Here is a 21,635-nt window from a genome sequence, read left to right as displayed (position 1 = left end):
CGAACATCAGGCGCCTGCTGAACGTGATAATGACCCCCTCCGGGGAGAGAACACAAGAGGTGATCGTCTCCCTGGACGCAGAAAAGGCCTTCGACAGAGTCGAATGGATATACCTCATAGAGGTACTGGAGCGGTTCGGGCTTGGAACAGGGTTCACAGCTTGGGTAAAGCTCCTGTACAACGCTCCCATGGCGAGTGTACAGACCAACAATACCAACTCCCAATACTTCCAGCTGCACAGGGGCACCAGACAAGGATGCCCACTGTCCCCGCTGCTGTTCGCACTAGCAATCGAACCGCTAGCAATCGCGCTCAGGGCAGCAAAAAATTGGAGGGGGATCCGAAGGGGAGGTAGAGAGCACAGAGTCTCACTCTATGCGGATGATCTGCTCCTCTATATCTCGGACCCACAAAGCAGCATGGACGGAATCATCGTGCTCCTGAAAGAGTTTGGAGCCTTCTCGGGCTACAAACTCAACATGAGCAAAAGTGAGATCTTCCCATTACACCCGCAAGGGGGGGGGGGGGGGGGGGGGGGGGGGGGGCAGCACTAAAGGGGCTGCCGTTCAAACAAGCCCGACATAAATTCCGCTACCTGGGGATCCAAATAGCCCATGACTGGAAAGGGATCCACAAATGGAACCTCACCAGCCTGACGGAGGAAGTTAAAAAGGACCTGCAAAGATGGAACACACTCCCGCTCTCCCTCGCGGGGAGAGTTCAGACGATCAAAATGAACGTACTGCCCAGGTTCCTCTTCCTGTTTAGATCCATTCCGATCTACATCCCCAAGGCCTTTTTCAAAGCGCTGGACAAACTCATCATGGCGTTCGTATGGGGGGGTAAAAATGCTAGGATCCCAAAGAAGGTCTTACAAAAAACAAAAACCAGGGGAGGGTTAGCCCTCCCGAATCTACAATTCTACCACTGGGCAGCAACAGCCGAGCGAGTAAGGGGATGGATCCAGGAGCCAGAAGCTGAGTGGGTGCGTGCGGAGGAGGCCTCCTGCATGGGAACCTCCCTCCGGGCCCTCGCCACGGCAGCACTCCCATCCCCACCCAAAAAACACTCCAGCAGCCCAGTGGTGACAGCCACCCTCCAATCCTGGAACCAACTGCGGCAGCAACTTGGCCTGACCAAAATGTCGAACAGGGCTCCCATCTGCAACAACCATAGGTTCAAACCAGCACTGACCGACGCCACCTTCAAAAGGTGGAGGCAGGACGGGGGGACACTGACAGTCAGGGACCTATACACGGACGACAGGATCGCAACACTGGACGAACTGACAGAGAAATTTCAGCTAGCTGGGGGGAACGAGCTACGGTACCTGCAGCTCAAAAACTTCCTACGAAAGGAGACAAGGACGTACCCACAACCGCCACGACAGACACTACTGGAAGACCTACTGGACGCAAGTATCCTAGAGAAAGGGAACTGTAGTGACATGTATGACCGACTGGTAGATAGGGACGACACCGTACTGGACGCAACAAGGAGGAAATGGGAGGACGACCTGGGGATGGAGATCGGGTGGGGACTCTGGAGCGAAGCACTGCATAGGGTCAACTCCACCTCCACGTGCGCAAGGCTCAGCCTGACGCAACTAAAAGTGGTACATAGAGCCCACTTAACAAGAACCCGTATGAGTAGGTTCTTCCCGGAGGTGGAAGACAGATGTGAACGGTGCCAAAGAGGCCCGGCCAACCACGCCCACATGTTCTGGTCCTGCCCCAGACTCGTGGAGTACTGGACAGCCTTCTTCGAGGTAATGTCCAAAGTGGTGGGAGTGAGGGTGGAGCCATGCCCGATAGTGGCGGTCTTCGGGGTTTCAGAACAGCCAGATCTATTCCTGGGGAGGAGGGCGGATGCCCTTGCCTTTGCCTCCCTGATCGCCCGCCGTAGAATCCTGTTTGGCTGGCGGTCAGCAGCACCGCCCAGAGCTGCGGACTGGCTGTCCGACCTCTCGGAATCTCTCCAAATGGAGAAAATCAAATTTGCCATCCGAGGGTCGGACGACGGCTTCCACAGAACGTGGGAGCCATTCATGCAACTGTTCCGGGACCTATTTGTGGCCAATGTACAAGAGGAAGAATAGTCGGGGGAAGGTAGCGGGAGGGGGGGGGGGCTACAGGTTCGTTACGGGGGTTCGAGGGCTAGCTAAGGCCCAAAACCAAGCTAAATAAACATGTTGAGGGGGGGGGGGGGGGGGGGGGGGGCGCAGTTACTACTACGAAGATGCTTACCTGTAAATATGTATGTTAATTTTTGCGTGTTTGTTTTTGTTTGTTTTTTTTTTCTCTCTCCTAACAATTTGTAATTTGTTCAATATAAAATACGAAAACTGAATAAAAACATTTATAAAAAAAATGATTTACTGCTTAGTGAGGTCTAGTCATTGGCTCAGCATTTGGACAACCCATTGCTTGTGAAGCCTATCGCCGTCTTCTCAGTGCCATTAAGGGTGGCCAATTAATGCATCTCAACATCACACATTTCCTGAGAATAAATGTATACATGGTATTTATCCACTGCACGGTGGCACAGCGGTTAGCACTGCTGCCTCACAGTGCCAGGGATCCGGGTTTAATTCTGACAGTGGGTGACTGTTTGTGCGGAGTCTGCATGTTCTCCCTGTGTCTGCGTGGGTTTCCTCCGGGTGCTCCTGTTTCCTCCTACAGTCCAAGGATGCGCAGATTTGGTGGATTGGCCGCGTTAAATTGCCCCTTATTGTCCAAATGGTTAGGTGGAGTTATGGGGATAGGGTGGGGGCATGGGCCTAGTAGTGTGCTCTTTGAGAGAGTCAGTGCAGACTCGAGGGGCTAAATTGTTTCCTTCTACGCTGTTGGGATTCTATGAAACTAAAATTAGCTGCCAATTTGCATAATCTGAAATATAAGTGTGTGAGCTGTGAGACTGTGTAGCTGAGGCTTTTCTTTGTGATTAAAAGATACAAGGAGAATCTGTCACAAAAAAACCCACAGGACCACAGTTCTAAAACACAGCCCGCAGTGATAAACTGCCCCTTAATGTTCAAAGATGTGCAGGTTAGGGGGTGTTATGAGGTTACAGGGTTAGGATGTGGGAGTGGGCCTAAGTAGGGTGCTCTTTCAGAGAGTCGGTACAGACTCGATTGGCCGAATGGCCTCCTTTTGCGCAATATTAATTCTATGCTTCTATATAATGTAATAATCTTTCTTGTCACAAGTAGGCTTACATTAACAATGCAATGAAGTTACTGTGAAAAGCATCTAGTCGCCATATTCCGGCGCCTGTTCGAGTACATGGAGGGAGACTTCAGAATGTCCAATTCACCAAACAGCATGGGCGAGATTCTCCGCAAATGCGGAGAATCGTAAAGGCTGCCGTGGGACAGGCCGTGACCAACGGCAGCCTTCACGGCCACTTCCGGGGCCGATTCTCCCCCCCGGGCGGGGCTAGGAGCGCGGCCCTGTGCGTCATGGCGGCGCGGCCTTGACGACGGTCATCAAGGCCGCACGTCAAGCGTCATGGCGGCTGATGTGGCCGATGACGTCAGCCGCGCATGCGCAGTTGGCGTCTTTCTACTCAGCCGCCCGACAAGACGTGGTGGCTTGATCTTGCCGGGCTGCGGAGGGGAAAGAGTGCGTCTGTTTTGGACGCTGGCCCGACGATCGGTGGGCACTGATCGCGGGCCTGTCCCCTCCCGAGCACAGTCGTGGTGTTCCCGTGCCAATTGGGCCTCTAGATGCCCCAAACGGGCATCTGGCGCCCGTTTCACGAGGGCAGCGAGCAGGTGTGTTTGCTGCCATGGTGAAACGGGCGTGAAGGGCCGGCCGCTCGGCCCATCGGCCTTGGAGAATCGCCGCTCGCCGTAAAAATCGGCGAGCGGCGATTCGTGGCGTGGGGCGGGTGTGGGGGGGGGGGAGAATAGCGGGAGGGCGTGAAAAATGTCGGGAGGCCCTCCCGCTATTCTCCCACCCGGCGAGGGGGGCGGAGAATCGCGCCCCATGTCAATTGGGACTTGTGAGAAGAAACCGGAGCACCCGGAGGAAACCCACACAGACACGGGGAGAACGTGCAGACTCCACACAGACAGTGACCCAAGCCGGGAATCGAACCTGGGACCATGGCGCTGTGAGGCAACAGTGCTAACCGCTGTGCTATTGTGCCATCTATGGTTCCACGGACTGCATAACAGTATTCAAATTGTCATTTGGTTGTGCAGAATCGCTAAAAAAAGGTACATGTTGAAGCTTTTCACACTCATCAGGACATTGATAAGAATACCAAATGTCAAGGAACAACAATTTTTACTTCTTGAGAAGAGAGTACTGATTGGTTGGCAAGTGGACCCCAATCAGGCATTCTCTGCTCCCGCCGCTGTCAATAGGATTTCCAATTGAAGCTGCGGGCGAGGCTGTGCTGCCAGCGGGACCAGACAATCCCGCTGGAGAGACGATCCCGCCGCCAGTGAACGGCCGGAGAATTCCGACCCAGAACTCTACTCATTCCCCCAACCTCGTTTGAAACTTATCCTTTCCATTTAGTTTCTCGATTTTTGGGGGATTTTGGAACCAGGAAGGCTTTTTTATTGAGAACAGACTACCATTCCCATTTTTGTCTAGATAATTTCCTTATCTTTTTCTATGGCTTGCACCGTTTTTCAAACAAGTGAGCGTGGAAATATAGTGGGGATTGTTGCTACTTCTGTGTGAGTGTGCTTAACACTCAATTTGGCTCTGTTTCTGTTCTAAGCTCTGGAGTCGCCAGGTGTCGTTAAGACACCGCCACAAGCTTCAAGGTGAAGTTCAAAGCAATAAAACCGTACACCAATTAGTAACTCCAAACAACTAGAGTTTATTATAATACAATTATAATAACTACCCATGCACACGCTAAAAGGATTAAACTTATTCCTACCACTAAACAACTAATACTTATCTCGAAGGAACTGCTGGGTCAGGGAACAAGGCCTCTTGCTCTGCTCTGGTCTGCAGACTTCAGATTGGTATCAATTGAAAAGGGGGTCAGGAGTGCCTATCTCTGGTAGCGGTCGTTGGGAGGCACTTACTTGTTGGTGGCTGCTGTCCGAAGGTTGGAGCAGGAGACAGGAGACAGGAGACTGAACCATGTGTGGGACCTTTCTTTTATAGGTCCCAGGGGATCCGCGCCCCTTTGGGCGGACTCCTTTACCTGCTTGGAATCGATTGGGTCTCTTCCCAATCGATATGTTTGAACCCCCCAATCATGGGGCAGTTCCTCGGTCGCTGGGGCGGTTCTTGGGACTTATTGTTTTGGGCTCCTCTGGCGCCAAAGGGTCTGGCCTTCCATAGAATGTATCGATCTGTGTTTAACTTGTTTCCATTGCAGAACATAGAACAGTACAGCACAGAACAGGCCCTTCGGCCCTCGATGTTGTGCCAAGCAATGATCACCCCACTTAAACCCACGTAACCCGTATACCCGTAACCCAACAATCCCCCCATTAACCTTACACTACGGGCAATTTAGCATGGCCAATCCACCTAACCCGCACATCTTTGGACTGTGGGAGGAAACCGGAGCACCCGGAGAAAACCCACGCACACACGGGGAGGACGTGCAGACTCCGCACAGACAGTGACCCAGCCGGGAATCGAACCTGGGACCCTGGAGCTGTGAAGCATTGATGCTAACCACCATGCTACCGTGAGGCTGGGGATCGCCCGGTATCACCTCATTAGTATATTAACTGGTTTCTTTTCACAGTGCTGTCTGGTTTCTGCAACAGTCAAAACTGGTTTCTGCAGTCATCCCAATATACAATCGCTTTGCAAGCTGCTTGCTTTACAACATGTCCATTTTCCCTGCATTCCTTGCAATCTTCCATTTTGTGTTGGGCAGTGGCCACCCCAGGTGGCTACAGGATCTTATAGAAACATATAAAATTATGAAGGGAATAGATAGGATAGATGCGGGCAGGTTGGGCAGAATTCTCCGCCAGGCCCGACGCCGTCGTGAAACCCGGAGAGGTTCACGATGGCGTCGGATGCCGCTCCTGGCCCCCTGTTCTCCCCCCGCCGGGTGGCTAGGAGGGCCATGCCGTGAATCTCGGCAGCCGGGCCTTGTCGCTGGCGTCAAGGCCCGGCGCGCCGAGAATGACGCGGCCGACGCGCCTAATGATGTCAGCCGCGCATGCCGTGCAACACGCCATTTTGGGGGGGGGGGAGAATCGCGGGAGGTGCCAGTGCGGCCCTCCCGCGATTCTCCCACCCGGCGTGGGAGCGGAGAATTGCGGCCGTTGTTTCCACTGGCGGGTGAAAACAGAACTGGGGGCATAGCCTCAAAATAAGGGGAAGTAGATTTAGGACTGAGCTTCTTCACTCAAAGGGTTGTGAATCTATGGAATTCCCTGCCCAGTGAAGCAGCTGAGGCTCCTTCATTAAATGTTTTTAAGATAAAGATAGATAGTTTTTTGAAGAATAACGGGAGTAAAGGCTATGGTGTTCGGGCCAGAAAGTGGAGCTAAGTCCACAAAAGATCAGCCATGATCTCATTGAATGGCGGAGCAGGCTCGAGGAGCTAAATGGCCTACTCCTGCTCCTAGTTCTTAGGTTCTTATGACACAGTGGTTGGAGCCTTTCAAATGCAATGCAGCAGATTTTCAGGTTTCTGTTGCTGAAGCTACTGAAACAGCTGGACACAGCCACAAAGTTAGGAACACAAAGAATCCGCACCAATTTGAAAAGAAATTCAATGAGGCGAGCAAATTAAAAATTTTTTTTTGCAATATCGTTGTCATATACTGGGAGACAAGCTTGTGTGTGTGAGTATGGGTGTGATTGGTTTTAATTAAACTGGAGACAATTAGACTGCAAAACATCAATAAAGTAGCTGTGAAGAGAAATGGTAATGGACAGGGGTCCAGGAAAGCAGCTTGACCAGGAATTTTCATTAGGCAGATCAGAGATGTGTTTTAAAGTTGACTGATGGATTTCAAAGGAAACATATACAATTGGGAGATTGAAAATGTATGAGGCAAAATAGTAAGCTTACTTAGCAGCCATAAAGTAATAATAAAAAAATGTTGATCAATTTTGTGAAGAGGAATTTTGAAAGGATTGTAGAAATGTTAGAGAAGATCAAAGGGGAAAATGTATTTAAAGTGTGATTGAAGGCTATTGATTGTGGCTGTGAAATTTTACTCAAGACAGTGTTGAAGCTAAAGCAGAGAACAAGTTTTGCAGCCACCCCCAGAGAGAAGAAGCTATCTCAGATTTCCCCTAAGATCAGCAGGGCACTGAAATGATACTGGGAGTTTCTGGATGAGAAAATCTATAATTGGCTGTTGCCATCAAAAAGGGTTCTTAGCTCTCAGTTTATTTGATTACAAATGTTTGTAAATTATTGTTCACTGTGTAGCGGTATTATTTTTATTTATTTTTCAACAAATGTTTAAATTTAATATTAAAAATCATCACTAGTGGTCTGGAATTCATTTAACTTGGCTTCAGATGACTCCTCATAATATACAAATTGCAAGGCTGTTGTGGCAGCCTGTTTCAAATATCCCTTTGGGATTTGGGAAGCTTGGCACTTATCACCTGCCATACCGTAACAATGAGAATACTAAACATATGGATCAAGTTTTATCTAACCTCAAATTCTGCGTGACAATTTAAATATGTGCATTTATTTTCCATTATTGCGAAGATTAAACTTTAGGTTTCCTGCACATTCACGAATAAGTTCATATGTGCAGCGGTATCAACCTGTTGAGCCATGTAGTCTCGTAGTAATAGATTAATGACAAAATGTAAACTGCAGTAAATATTATAATTTTATCATTTGATAAATTGCTGCACCAATGTTTTCTCAGGCCAAAAGGAAGGAGGAAAGCGGAGGAAGCAACGGCACAGGGAAGAACTGAAGAAGAAAAAGACAGCAAAAGTGAAACATTAGTTGTAAGGCGCAGTGGATGATCTTTGACCTCCAGTAGAAAACACTTATTTTTCATGTTAATTGATATAGCTTTACAGGATGTGAATTAAACATGACACAGCATGTGAGTGTTTTCTATTTTTGTGATCTTTTTTTCATAGCTTTGTGAAGTAGCAAAATGATAAACTTATTGATTTGTTAATTTAGCACTTACTCCTGATGAAGCCTGATCATGGAATCACCGCTCTGATTTCCCAAAGTCTGATGTGCCTCAGCCAGGGTTCAGGCAAAACTGAGTAACAAATCCATGTTTATTTAGTACAACAACAATAACATGTCTAAAGTCACGGGGCAGCACGGTAGCATAGTGGTTAGCACAAGTGCTTCACAGCTCCAGGGTCCCGGGTTCGATTCCCGGCTTGGGTCACTGTCTGTGCGGAGTCTGCACATTCTCCCCGTGTCTGCGTGGGTTTCCTCCGGGTGCTCCGGTTTCCTCCCACAGTCCAAAGATGTGCAGGTTAGGTGGATTGGCCATGCTAAATTTCCCTTAGTGTCCAAAATTTCCCTTAGTGTTGGGTGGGGTTACTGGGTTATGGGGATAGGGGTGGGGATGTGGGCTTGGGTAGGGTGCTCTTTCCAAGAGCCGGTGCAGAATTGATGGGCCGAATGGCCTCCTTCTGCACTGTAAATTCTATGATATGCATATATAAAGCACCCGCCACATGGAAATACCTTCCTGAGGCACTACAGTGGCATGAGGAAACACGGATACTGAGCCAAACAAGGAGATTTAGGTGGATCTCACGGAGGAAGCAGAGACGGAAAGACCCCAGCGGCTGAAGGCACAATTGCCATGTGCAGGTAACGGGAAAGGGGAATTTGGCAGACTCCAAATCAGAAGATTTAGACCACCTTTTGTGGTTGGGGCACAATTGGGGGAAGTTATAGGGATAGGCATGGTGTGATTTGAACAGCAGAATTTTAATATTTGAGGAGACCAGGAATCAATCGAGGTCAGTAAAGCTTGACGGTGATGGACAGACAGGTTTTGGTGTGGGATATACAAATTTAACACTTATCGAAGTTGGGAGGTAGCCCCCAGAGACTATTGGAGCAATTGAGTAGTTTGTTTTTCTACTTTTCTTGTCAAAAATCTTCCTCCAATTAGCGCTTTAGAATAAAAACAATTGCTAAATTAGTGGATGACACCAAATTGTGGGATGGAGCTGGGATGATAGTTCATACGAAGGAGAACTGCAACAAATTGCAGGAGGACATTAATAAACTTGTAGAACGATCCGATAACTGGCAAAGGATGTTCAACACGGATAAATGTGGTGTATTGCATTTGGTAGAGAGTAAAGGGAGGTTACTTATCACGAGGAAGGTGTAAGTCTAGGTGGGGTAGAGAAACAAAGGATATCAGAGTACACATTGACCATTCACTAAATATAGGAACATAGGAATTAGGGGCAGAAGTAGGCAATTTAATCCTTCGAGCCTGCTCTGCTATTCAATCAGATCTCTTCCTGGTCTCAAAGTCACCTCCTTACCTGTTCCCCATATCCCTTTCACTAATTTTTAAAATCAGAAATATATTTATCTCCCTATTGAAACCATTTAGTGACTCAGATTCCACCGCTCTGGGGCAGCGAGTTCCGCAATATCACCACCCTCTGCGAGAAGTAGTTCCTCCTCATCTCAGTTTTAAACCTACCGCCTCTCAACCTATAACTATGACCATTTGTTCTAGATTGCCCCACAAAGGGGAACATTTGGTCTACATATACTTTATCAATCCTGTTTAGTAATTTATATACCCCGGTCAGGCCACCACCCCCATCTTTCTAAACACCAGCGAGTATAAGCCCAAACTGTTCAATCTCTCCTCATACGTTAACCCTTTCATCCCCGGAATCAATCCGGTGAACCTCCTCTGAACTGCCCCCAATGCCAACACATCCTTCCTCAAATAAGGAGATCAAAACTGGACACAATACTCCAAATGTGATCTCACCAACACCCTATACAATTGCAACAACACTTCTCTACCTTTATACTCCAGTCCTTTTGCAATAAACGTTAACATTCAATTTGCCTTTCTTACTACATTTTGTACCTGCATTCAGACTTTCTGCAATTTATGAACAAAGGCCGGGATTCTCCCCTACCTGGCGGGGAGGGGAGTCCCGACGTGATGGAGTGGCATGAACCACTCCGGCGTCGGGCCACCCCAAAGGTGCGGAAGTCTCCACACCTTTAGGGGCCAAGCCCTCACATTGAGGGTCTAGGCCCACGCCGGAGTGGTTGGCACTCCGCCGGCTGGCGTGAACGGCCTTTGGTGCCATGCCAGCCGGGGCCGAAAGGACTTTGCCGGCCGGCGTAAGTCCGCGCATGCGCCGGAGCATCAGCGGCTGCTGACGTCATCCTGATGTCATGGTGAAGACCATGGCGAAGGCGGAAGAAAAAGAGTGCCCCCCACGGCACAGGCCAACCCGCCGATCGGTGGGCCCCGATCGCGGGCCAGGCCACTGTGGGGGCACCCGCTGGGGTCAGATCACTCCGCGCTGCCCCCAGGACCCCGGTGCATGCCGGGGCGGCCAATCCCGCTGGTCAGGTAGGTGTTTTGATTCCCGCCGGCGGGAGAGGCTTGACAGGGCCTGTCAAGCCATAATTAGACCATAATTATGAGTACTGCGTGCAACATATTACAAAAAGAATATGTCAGCATTGGAGGGGGTTTCAGAGAGGATTTACGGGGATGATACCAGAAGTGCATGGGTACACATATCAGGAAAGAATGACCAGGCTGCGCCTGTTTTCTCTTGAAAAAGGAAGGCTGTGGCGTGACCTAACAGAGGTCTTCAAAATTATGAAAGGGTTTGACGGTGGCGACTGACAGAATGTTACCACTTCTGGGGATAAACAACACAAGAGGCCTCCAATGTACAATAGTCACCAAGAAATCTAGTAGGGAATTCAGAAGAAGCCTCATTACCCAAAGAGTGTGGAGAACGGGTAACTTGCTACCGCAAGGAATTGTTGAAGCAAATAGCCTAGCTGCATTTAACGGGAGAGCTAGACAAGCAAATGAGGAAGAAAAGAATAGAGGGTTACCGTAAGCTGATCCTAAATTAATCCTTCATGGTTTTCATTTCATTTCATTTCATTTTGTCACTGGCCAGAGTGATGGCATTGTTGAGAGCAGTTTGTTCTGATATTAAGACTAGTATGCAACATTTATAGTATAATGGTACAATACATTTATTGGCACGAATATAATTTTCTCTATAGCACATTAGTACCACAATGAGGTGGCACACAAGATCCCTGGCTTTGATCTCCCGCAAAGTTGATTGACAACCTTGGACCATATCTGCACAAACTTTGGCAATACGGGCATTTGATGCACAAATCGAAAGTTAACAACTTGCCAGTGTCCAGCAGTAGTCTCCCAGAATAGCCCATGAAGCATGTAACGACTTATTGCCATATTCACAAATACAAATGAGAGTATATACCGTACTCTTGGCTACTCCTGATGTAATTATCCAATAAACACTGGAATGTAAATTTATAGGGACAGGATTCTCCGTCTCGCGGTGCTGAGGCATGTTCCCAATGGGACAGAGAATTGGGCATCGGAAGAAATCAGGGTCCATTCATCTCCCTTTATGGATGAGTGACTCGAAGTGGTGAAACCCCAATGTGTGCAAACATCAACCACATCAAAGAGAGGTAAGTGCATTCTAATCCCTAAGCGCATTCTAATCACGCAAATGCGTGATTGCAATGCACTTACCACTCTTTGCTGTCATTGATGTTTGTAAACATTAGGGCATCAACTCTTAGAGTCACTCATCCACGAGTGAAGGGTGATAAATAAGGCTACAGCTGGTTTGTGGAAGCTGCCAATCACAACCTACTACTAGAAAGGAATGAGTGGCTTTCAGCTAATGAATCTAAGGGGTTGAAACACAGACCATAGCTCTTCTTTGAGGAATGGACATGTGGAGCCACCCGGTAAGTGTTATAGCTGTAATTTTTTCACTGCCCCTGTTGACTGATCTCTAGCTGCCAGACTGGGGTCACGTTATTGGGGGAGAGTCTGTGGGGGGGGGGGGGGGGTGGTCCCTTTAGTCAGTGGGTCCCTGTGGGGGTTCCTTTAGTTATGGAGTCTCTGTGGGATGTCCCTGTTGGGGGGGGGGAGGGGGACCCTCTAGTCAGGGTATCCCTGTGGTGGGGTTCCTTTAGTTAGGCATCTCTGTGGGGAATGTTCCTTCAGTTAGGGGGTCGCTGGGGGTCTCATTATTCATGAAATCCTGGGGGGTATTAAGGGAATAACTGGGGTGGTCTCCCTATTAGTGGGATCTCTGGGGGGGGGGCAGATCTGGTCATCCCCGGATTTGGGGGAAGGAGACACTCAGGAAATCTGAGGGAGGTGTGCTGCTTTGCGGAGTTGGGGTGGGGGGGGGGGGGGGTGTTGGCCGACCGTGGGACTTCGGTATCGGGCCACCCTCTTAAAATGGCGACTTAATAGCGAGATTCCCCTTGGGAATCCCTTGTACTCCTTGTCATGCATGAATTTGCATGGGAAGGGAGACAGAATTGATTCCCAATTTGGGCTCCCAGGGGCAACATAAATATGTTGCTATTCTCTGGTGAGAGAACATGGGGCTGGACTCTCTAATTTAGCAGCTAAGTGCTGGCGTCAGCGGAGCATGTGTGGACGTTAACGACCAAAAAATTGGAGTGCAAGCCTTACCGATTCTGACACCGGCGGCGACTGAAACCCCTGCCGCCTGTGCCGAAAATGGCTAGGTCCCTGGCCACGCATGCGCACGGCTGACGACCTGCACCGCTTGCACCGTACAACATGGTGCCGGCCGTGCGCGACCCCAAACCACCGACCGCGACCCCACAGCCCTCCCTCTGGTCACCCCCCACCATTCCCCCCAGCCCTTGCAGAACCTCCCCCCCCCCCCCCGGCCTGCGGCACAGATCCCGGTCGAGTATGACGTCGCTGGTCACAGTCCGCATCGGTCACACCGGGTTCCCGCATGGTTGGGACCACACATCGTGCAGAGCATCGTGGTTGAGCCAGCCAATGATGCACCGACGCCATTGTAACGGGGTGCGTTGATGCCAGTTAGGAGGGCATGGAGCATGGAGGTCCGTCGTCAAACCGGCACCAGCTCCGGCCCCGATTTTGGTGCAAAAATCCATTCGTTGTCGAACACGATTTTGGCGTCAGGCTATGGAGAATCCAGCCCATAGTCTCCCAAATGGAGAATTTAGCCCATAATTATTTACCTTCATCAGCCATAAGAAAGGAAACGGTACCTATACATTTAATCAATCATTGTGAGATACAGAATGTACCATCTTCTTCTCCCTGCCAGAAGGGCAAAGACATTGCACTCTATATTTTTATATTTAAATATTTAAAAATCCTCATGGCTAATTGTTAAGCAAAGATCCTTTTTAAACTGAAGTTATATCTGTCTGTGACCTTTGAACAATAAGAGTTAACATGACAGATTAACACAGAAACTGACACCTCACTATCTGGGAAGATACCCTCATGACTCCCTGTGGACTGCACATACCAAATTCAAAGGGAATTATACAAAGGCCATTTACATTTCAGAAATCACACCTGGCCAACTGGAGCCAATTTGTCTGCTAAGACAAAGGACCTCACACACTCCCTTTAAAACCTAATGGTTGGAACATTGACAATCTCAGGGATCCAGCTAAAGGGATATACATACCGCTGTGTTAGGAAAACATAGGTATTTTTAAGAGATTTGTATATGTGTTAGTAAACATTAGAAATAAGGTATAGTTTTATTTAATGTTTATGTTCCTGGAAGGGTAAAATTTGTAGTTAGATTCATGCTGGACAAAGGTGTTTGTATATGTTGGGGTTGGTTAATTTCCAATTGTGCCTTGATTGTTCTTAGAGAGGGTTACAGCATGAAGAGTAAATGGAAGTAAGTTGTTGCTTAGCAACAGGGGGCACTTTCCAGCAGGAGGGGATTTTGTTTTAGCTGGATATATTACAGTTGGAGCCAGGACACTGGGGAGTCAAATCTGCCAGAGAGGACAGGACAGGAACATCAAAGAAGCCGGCTTCATAGAGCACCAGTTGCTGTCCAGATAATCAGGGAATTGGGACAGGAAGAGTTTCTCATGGTGATTGAAGTTAACAGAACAGAGACCAAGATATTGTTCAGAAGAATTCAAGGAAGAGTAAACCCTGTGTCCTGAGATAAAGAGACAGTTGCAGTAACCAGATTTAAAGAGGAGCAGCAGACTTCACAGGTAACTCAAACGTCTGATGCCATTTTAATAAGAATCTGGGAATTGAGATTTAAAGTAATTGTGAGCAGTTTGTACAGCCATCAAGACAAGGAAATAAGGGAATCCTAGAGGGGAGTTGAAAATCATGGACTGGATTCGCTGTCAAAAGTTGAAATGAAACTGTTGAAATATGTAATTTGGAAATCATGGACTGGATTTCGGAATGCAAACCACTGCTGGAAAGCATTAATGTGAAAGGAGATTTTAAAGTATGTTTTCAGGGAGTGGCATCTGGAAACTCTCATGTCACAATCATCTGGGGTTTGCTGAGGAGAAATCCACGGCCATTCACTTGGGGTTCAGAGTGGAGGGTGTATTTGACCACAGTCATCTTGTGTGCTTACAAGGACTCTGTTAATGAGACCATTGTTGCTTAAGGTGTACTTTGTAATCAGTGTTAATCTTAAAATCTGTGTGGTAAACTAAGGTGGGAGTAAAGAATTATTGTATTATAATCCAACATTTCATGTTTAATAATTATTTTTCCTGTTAAAACCAATTAGTGGTCCTATGACTTTGTTCCTCCATGTTTTATCAGTAAAAGTAAAAGGTTTTGGTGTTTTGAGACAGGGTTCCACTCTAGAATCTTCCTGTCCAGTTATAACATCAACTGGGTTCTTAACAGATGTTAAATCCAAAGTGGGGAGCTGGGAGTCATGTGACATGACCTCATAGCTGTGAGAGCCAGTAATATTACCTTGTGGAGTGGCTCAAAGGTCCAAATGGCATCCTCCTGTTCCTATTTTCAGAGCTCATTCTGCCATTTATTCCATCTACCTAGCAGTAGCACAGGAAAGGGGTTCTGCCAGGCTGAATACTCAGCCCCATCTACACTTTCTACTAGATCTTTTGTATCATTGTTCTACAAGACTGGTTTATCTTTGCATACCTATCTCATCATGTAAGTCAACTCTACTGGGGAGGTGAAATATCCAGCCTCTGTCCTGCCTGCCAACCTCTGTGAAGGAATATATCATTGGATTTTCATTCTGGACTCTGGTCTCATGTGAAACAATAATTATGTTCTCTGTGGTCTTTGCCCTGTAAATCTTCCTTTCTTTAACCAACTTTTACTGTACAGTGAAAAGGAAGCAACATTTCTACCCTCCTCTCGCATTTGTGTATGTACAAACAAATAAACTAACCCTCTGAGTTTATCCTCAACGGGGTTACTGTTGGGTTATTAATAGAGAATTGGATCACACCAAAACTGAGTGTTTGGGAAACACACCACCACTTATAAAGGGGAAGGAAATCAAAACCTCTTTCTGTTTGTGGCGAGAGGAGAAATCAGGGCTGTTTAAATCCACCTCCCTCCTGTCCATCGTATCCTAGAAATGGATACTATTAAGATGAGCACAGAATGGTCTGTTCTTTCTCCCAAGAGTGTCAACCATATCCTGAGCAAGCGAGTTTTTAAGCATTCACCATAACCATAACCTACAAAGATTGAGCAGAGAGATTGGCTAAGGTGTCACCATCTGGAAAGAGATTGCGGGCAGACAGGTGTGAAGAGGTTCAAGCTCAATTAAACCCCAGTATTTGCCTGTTGGACTCAGTTAGTAGCATTCTCAGGCAGAATTTCACAGGCCCCTGCCAGCGGATTTGCAGGTCACAGGACGGGGGAAGGGGGCTGCGAGGGGACCGGGCACATGAAGCTGGGAGGACAATACATTTCTCTGGATGTTCTTCCAGCTGCCTAACCGCTCACCCCTGACCAGGCGATTATTTTGCAGGGGACGGTCAAGCCTAAGGCAGCCTGCTTGCCCTCGCTCCAATTGAGACCCTAAATTGGTCAATGATTGGCCATTTATCCCACTCCAGTCGTGTCCTGGCCAACATTGATCCCTCCACCAACATCATTAAAAACAAAGTTCATCAGGTTATTAATAGAATCCCGACGGTGCAGAAGGAGACTATCCAGCCCATTGAGTCTGCATCAACCCTCAGAAAGAGCACCTTACCCAGGTCCACTCCCTCATCCATCCTGCTCTATCCCCGTAACCTAATCTACACATCCCTGGACACTAAGGCGCTATTTTAGCATGGCCAATCAACCTAACCTGCACATATTTGGACTGTGGAAGGAAACCGGAGCACCTGGAGGAAACCCACACAGACACAGGGAGAACGCGCAAACTCCACACAGACAGTCATCCAAAGCTAGAATTGAACCAGGTCCCTGGTGCTATGAAGCAGCAGTGCTAACCACTAATGTCATGTGGTATATGTGTGGTACCATTCTTTGTTCAAATTGTCTTCCACATCTACAATATAACAAGGATGGAACTTGCAAGGTATTTTATTCATTGTGAAGCACTGTGTGACTCCCTGAACTTATCAGAGACGATATCCAATTGCAGGTTTTTCCCTTTATGCTTGAGTACCAGATACTAAGACCTCACACAACAAAGGATACCTGCTTTGCAGAGGTATTAAGGGACATTATGAAGGGGCAATGCACACTTCAGCATGTTTCACTGCTTTCACGATAGGGAAGGCAATTGGAAAAAAATTAAAACAAACCTTTGTTCCAACATTAGTTTATACACTCAAGACTAGATTAGATTAAGTAGTGTTTTTACAACATATCCCAAAATTAAATGTCTGTGTGGCTTTTGTGCTGCTGTGTAATGCCCAATGTTAAAGGAAGGTTCAGGAAATTGTTCGCAAGTAGCTGCATAGTTTACGGCAATCAATGATATTTCAAAGCGCTGAGGGATAAATTCTAAAATCAAAAAGGGCAAAGGAAATTATTGCTTCCGCTCAGTATCTCAAGTACCTTGTGTTAAGTTCCTACTTACAGGCACAAAGACGAAAGGAGCTGGTCTCCACTCAGTTGCACACACATGTGCAAATATTGAGCCACGTTTGTGACACTGGGTCTACTGATAATATGACATGATGCACATTTTCACAACTCAATATTTATAATGCTTTGATAGCATGCTGCTCAGCACGTCTGTTTAAATCTCTGCGTGCTATTTTAATGACCTTTATCGTCAGCTTATTCAGGGTCAATGTTTTAAATAATGCAGAAGAGTCTTACAGTGCTCTATCAGAGGAATTTATTCTCCCTGCTATACATCACAGCCTGCCATGTAATTAGCCATCAGTTCTCCATTGATGTACCGCATGTGGACAACACAAAATTTTGGATTCTCTGGCATACTATGTCTATGTCTATTATAACATCAGAATGGGTGAGGAACTGCAGGACAGCACAATCGCTTCACAGCTCCAGGGTCCCAGGTTCGATTCCGGCTTGGGTCACTGTCTGTGCGGAGTCTGCACATCCTCCCCGTGTGTGCGTGGGTTTCCTCCGGGTGCTCCGGTTTCCTCCCACAGCCCAAAGATGTGCAGGTTAGATGGATTGGCCATGATAAATTCCCCTTAGTGTCCAAAATTGCCCTTAGTGTTGGGTGGGGTTACTGAGTTATGGGGATAGGGTGGAGGTGTTGACCTTGGGTAGGGTGCTCTTTCCAGGAGCCGGTGCAGACTTGATGGGCCGAATGGCCTCCTTCTGCACTGTAAACTCTATGACAGCAGTGCCTCAGTATTGTGTACAAGGGATAAAAATGGAGGGCTGACCTAGGCAATGTTTACCAATGTTTCCACAGGACGATCTTACAACCTCTGATGAGGTAAACCCATCTTTTCCAATACATAAAAGTGACAAAATGTATCTTGCAAATATCAGGTAGACATTTTCTTATATAACGACAGCGAGTTAATGAGTTAGTCACTCATTTAACTATATTTCAGGCAGAAGATACGAATGTATCAGCGGACCAGAATATATGTTGAAAGGAGAAGGGAAGCTGAGACCAAGGGCAATGTTCCTCAGCTCCATAGTTCTCTCAGATGTCTTCACTCTTCCAAATCAAGCCTCTTGCACATTCCCGATTTTATTCACCCCTTTATTGGCAGCCACATCCTTTTGCTGTCAATATCCTAAGCTCTGGAATTCCCTCCCTAGGTCTCTCTGTATCTCCTCCTTTAAGATATTATCTATTTCATCCAAGCTTTCGGTCACCAGTCCTAATACCCCCTTTCATGGCTTGGTGTTAAACTTTGTATGAAAGCGCTCCTGTGAAGGACCTTGGGATGTTTCACGCGGTTAAAGGTGCTAAATAATTGCAAGTGGTTGTTGTTGTACCCTTTACATGTCACCTGTAACATGTAAGCAGCCTCACCTCACACCTGCATCTCAGGCAAAGTGGAATTGTAGCTGAGCCCTGACTCCATTTGGCTACAGATTCAAGGCCGCAGAGCTTACAGTACACACAAAACAAGCTGCTTCACTCTGACCCCAAAGTTGTAGTTTAAATGCTCCCTAAGCCTAGTATCTTCAACACACACGCACCAAGAAAAAAACCTGCCAATGGAGGCTCAGAGGAAACCCATGTGTGAAAAGTAATTTAAAGCGTAGGATTTTAGGAGCAGAATATTGCGAGAGCCATTCTCACACTTGCTATTGCAAGGATGCTTTCATGTAGGTTGTGGCTGTCTTAAGACAAACTGTGATGTGCTTGAAGCTCCTATTAACCAGCTAGAGGAGTCTCTCGTAAAGGCATTCAAAGACAAGTGAAAGAATCAGAAGTAAATTGCGAAGAGCTGTATATGATAAAGTTGATCATCTTTATATAATAATGAGTGCGGATTTTCTGTACAGTTAGATAGATAGAGAAATACAGCACAGAACAGGCCCTTCGGCCCACGATGTTGTGCCGAACTTTTGTCCTAGGTTAATCATAGAATTTTGGACACTAAGGGCAATTTTTCATGGCCAATCCACCCAACCTGCACATCTTTGGACTGTTGTAAGTTCTGTTGTAACCTTTTGCTTCTTATGAAAGTGCATCTGCGGCAGTTAGGTTGGGGAGGCTGAGACCAAGTATATTTTTCCCTTTAGTTAGTTTGCTTACCACCTATCACAGACCACGTCTAGCAACTATGTGCTTTAGCACTCAGTCAGTTGATGCTACCCAGCCACTCTTGGTGATGGACATTGAAGTCTCCCAGCAGAGTAAATTCTGTGCCCTTGCCACCTTCAGTGCTTCATCCAAGCGGTGTTCAACATGGAGGAGTACTGATTCATCAGCTGACGGTGGCCGGTACGTGGTAATCAGCAGGTTTCCTTGCCCATGAGACTTCATGAGGTCCAGAGCTGATGTCCAGGACTCCCAGGGCAACTCCCTCTTGACTATAGACCACAGAGCTGCCACTTCCGCAGGGTCTGTCCTGCTGGTGGGATAGGACATACCCAGGGATGGTGATAGGGGCGCCTGGGACTTTATCTGTAAGGTGTGATTCTGTGAGTATGAATATGTCAGGCTGTTGCTTGACTTGCCTGCCAGACAGCTCTCCCAATTTTGGCATAAGCCACCCAGATGTTAGTTTATAAGGAGGACTTTGCAGCTGGCCAGGGCTGGGTTTGCCATTGTCATTTCCAGTGCCAAGATCGATGCCGGATGCTCCGTCCCGATTCTTTCCCTTTCGACTTTGTAGCAGTTTGATACAACTGAGTGGCTTGCTAGGCCATTTTCAGAGGCCATTTAAGAGTCAACCGCATTGTTGTAGATGTGGAGTCACATGTCGGCCAGACCAGGTGAGGATGTCAGACTTTGTTCCCTAAAGGACATTAGTAGTGAACCAGATGGGTTTTTACAATAATCAACAATCGTTTCATAGGCATCTTTCGACTTAATTTCAGATTTTTATTGAATTCAAACTTCACCATCTGCCATGGTGGGATTTGAAGCAGGATCACCAGAACATTACTCTGGGTCTCTGGGTTACTAGTCCAGTGACAATACCGCTAACCACCACCTCGCCTGTAAGCCACAGGATGTTGACAGTGGGTGATTCAGTGCTGGCAATGACATTGAATGTCAATGGGCTGTGGCTGGATTCCCCATTGTTGGAAATGGTCATTATCTGGTCATTGTTTGGCATGAATCTTACTTGCCAATTATCAGCCCAAGACTGAATGTTGTCCAGGTCTTGCTGCCTAATGACCCAGACTACTTCAGTAACTGAGGAGTCGTGAATGATGCTGAACATTGTTTATGATCAGTGAACATCCCACTTTTCACCTTCTGATGGAGGGAAGGTCATTGATGAAGCAGCTGAAGATGGGTGGGTCGTGGAGACTGCCCTGCGGAACTCCTGCAGTGATGTCCTGGGAGTGAGATAATTGACACCTAAGGAAGTTTCAATTGTCTTTCATAGATGATTTTTTCTTATTGTTACATAAAATTCTGTACAGAGAATTTACAGCACAGAAACAGGATGGTGAGCTCAACTGGTCCATGCTGTGCTTGATGTTCCCTGTGAGCCTCCCTGTTCCTGCCCGTTGGTGAATCGCGCTGAACCAAACATGTGGACTGGATCTCGTACAATCATAGAATCCCGACAATGCAGAAGGAGGCCACTCGACCCATCGAGTCTGCACCGACCTTCAGATAGAGCACTCCACCGAGGCCAAATCCACCATCCTATCCTCGTAACCCCACCGAGGTGAAATTTAGCGTGGCCAATCCACCCCACCTGCACATCCTTGTACTGTGGGAGGAAACCGGAACACCCGGAGGAAACCCACGCAGAGACGGGGAGAATGTGCAAACTCCGCACAGACAGTTACCCGAGGTTGGAATTGAAACTGGGATCCTGGAGCTGTGAGGCAGCTGTGCTAACCATTGAGCCACTGTGCTGCCCCGTGATTGCCGTACAGGTGGAACATTGTCTGTCTCACAACACGACTTCATGGCAGAAAAGTGCAAACATTTCACAAGAGTCTGCAGTAGAGAGTAAATATCTTGTTCCAAGCTCAGATGCTTTCCACTCAAGTGTAATTTGGCGTTGTGGGTAGTTGGCGTTAATCAGGCAGTGCTGTTGGCTGCCACTCAGAATCATTTGGTTTGACTTTGTTGCTGATTCATTTTCACGTAGATCATTCCAATTTGCTGCCAATCTCCTATCAAGAGGGGCCGATGGGGGAGGGAGCCAACATCGGATTTTGTATTTTTGATTCCGAAGGTGCGGGAATACCTTGGGCATTTAATGGGACTAAATAGTGTAAGGTTGCTTTCCAAACGTCAGCAGATGCAGCCTGATCTTCTGGAGGATTTAATGATCTTGCCGTTTCTAATGTGTGTGCTGCTTCAGCACGCTCACACTTTCTCATTCAGCACTAATCCACCACTCCTTCAATGATATCTAAACGCTCGCCCTTCAGTAATCCAAATCTCTAGACAAGGACAACCGCACCACAAGGAATATTATATTTACTCAGAATTATTTCCGGTATGTTAGTTTGCTCAGGCAGTGCTGTTGCTTCGCTTTTGTATTTTCTTTGCTAATTT

At 47.3% G+C, this 21,635-nt stretch overlaps 1 protein-coding gene across 1 annotated transcript in view; it reads left to right on the top strand.

The window, feature by feature from the left end:
- Nucleotides 1–8,030, top strand: part of dnajb6b (DnaJ heat shock protein family (Hsp40) member B6b) — a 170,422-nt gene extending 162,392 nt beyond the window's left edge. The window contains exon 10 of the mRNA XM_038798376.1: nucleotides 7,841–8,030. Coding sequence (XP_038654304.1) covers nucleotides 7,841–7,923 — 83 coding nt within the window. The 3' untranslated portion in view covers nucleotides 7,924–8,030. The remainder of the gene's footprint in view (nucleotides 1–7,840) is intronic.
- The last annotated feature ends 13,605 nt before the right edge of the window (nucleotides 8,031–21,635 follow it).

The sequence above is a fragment of the Scyliorhinus canicula genome, chromosome 5, assembly GCF_902713615.1.
Source record: "Scyliorhinus canicula chromosome 5, sScyCan1.1, whole genome shotgun sequence".
NCBI classification, from domain to species: domain Eukaryota; kingdom Metazoa; phylum Chordata; class Chondrichthyes; order Carcharhiniformes; family Scyliorhinidae; genus Scyliorhinus; species Scyliorhinus canicula.
This window is presented reverse-complemented; position numbering and strand designations above follow the sequence as displayed.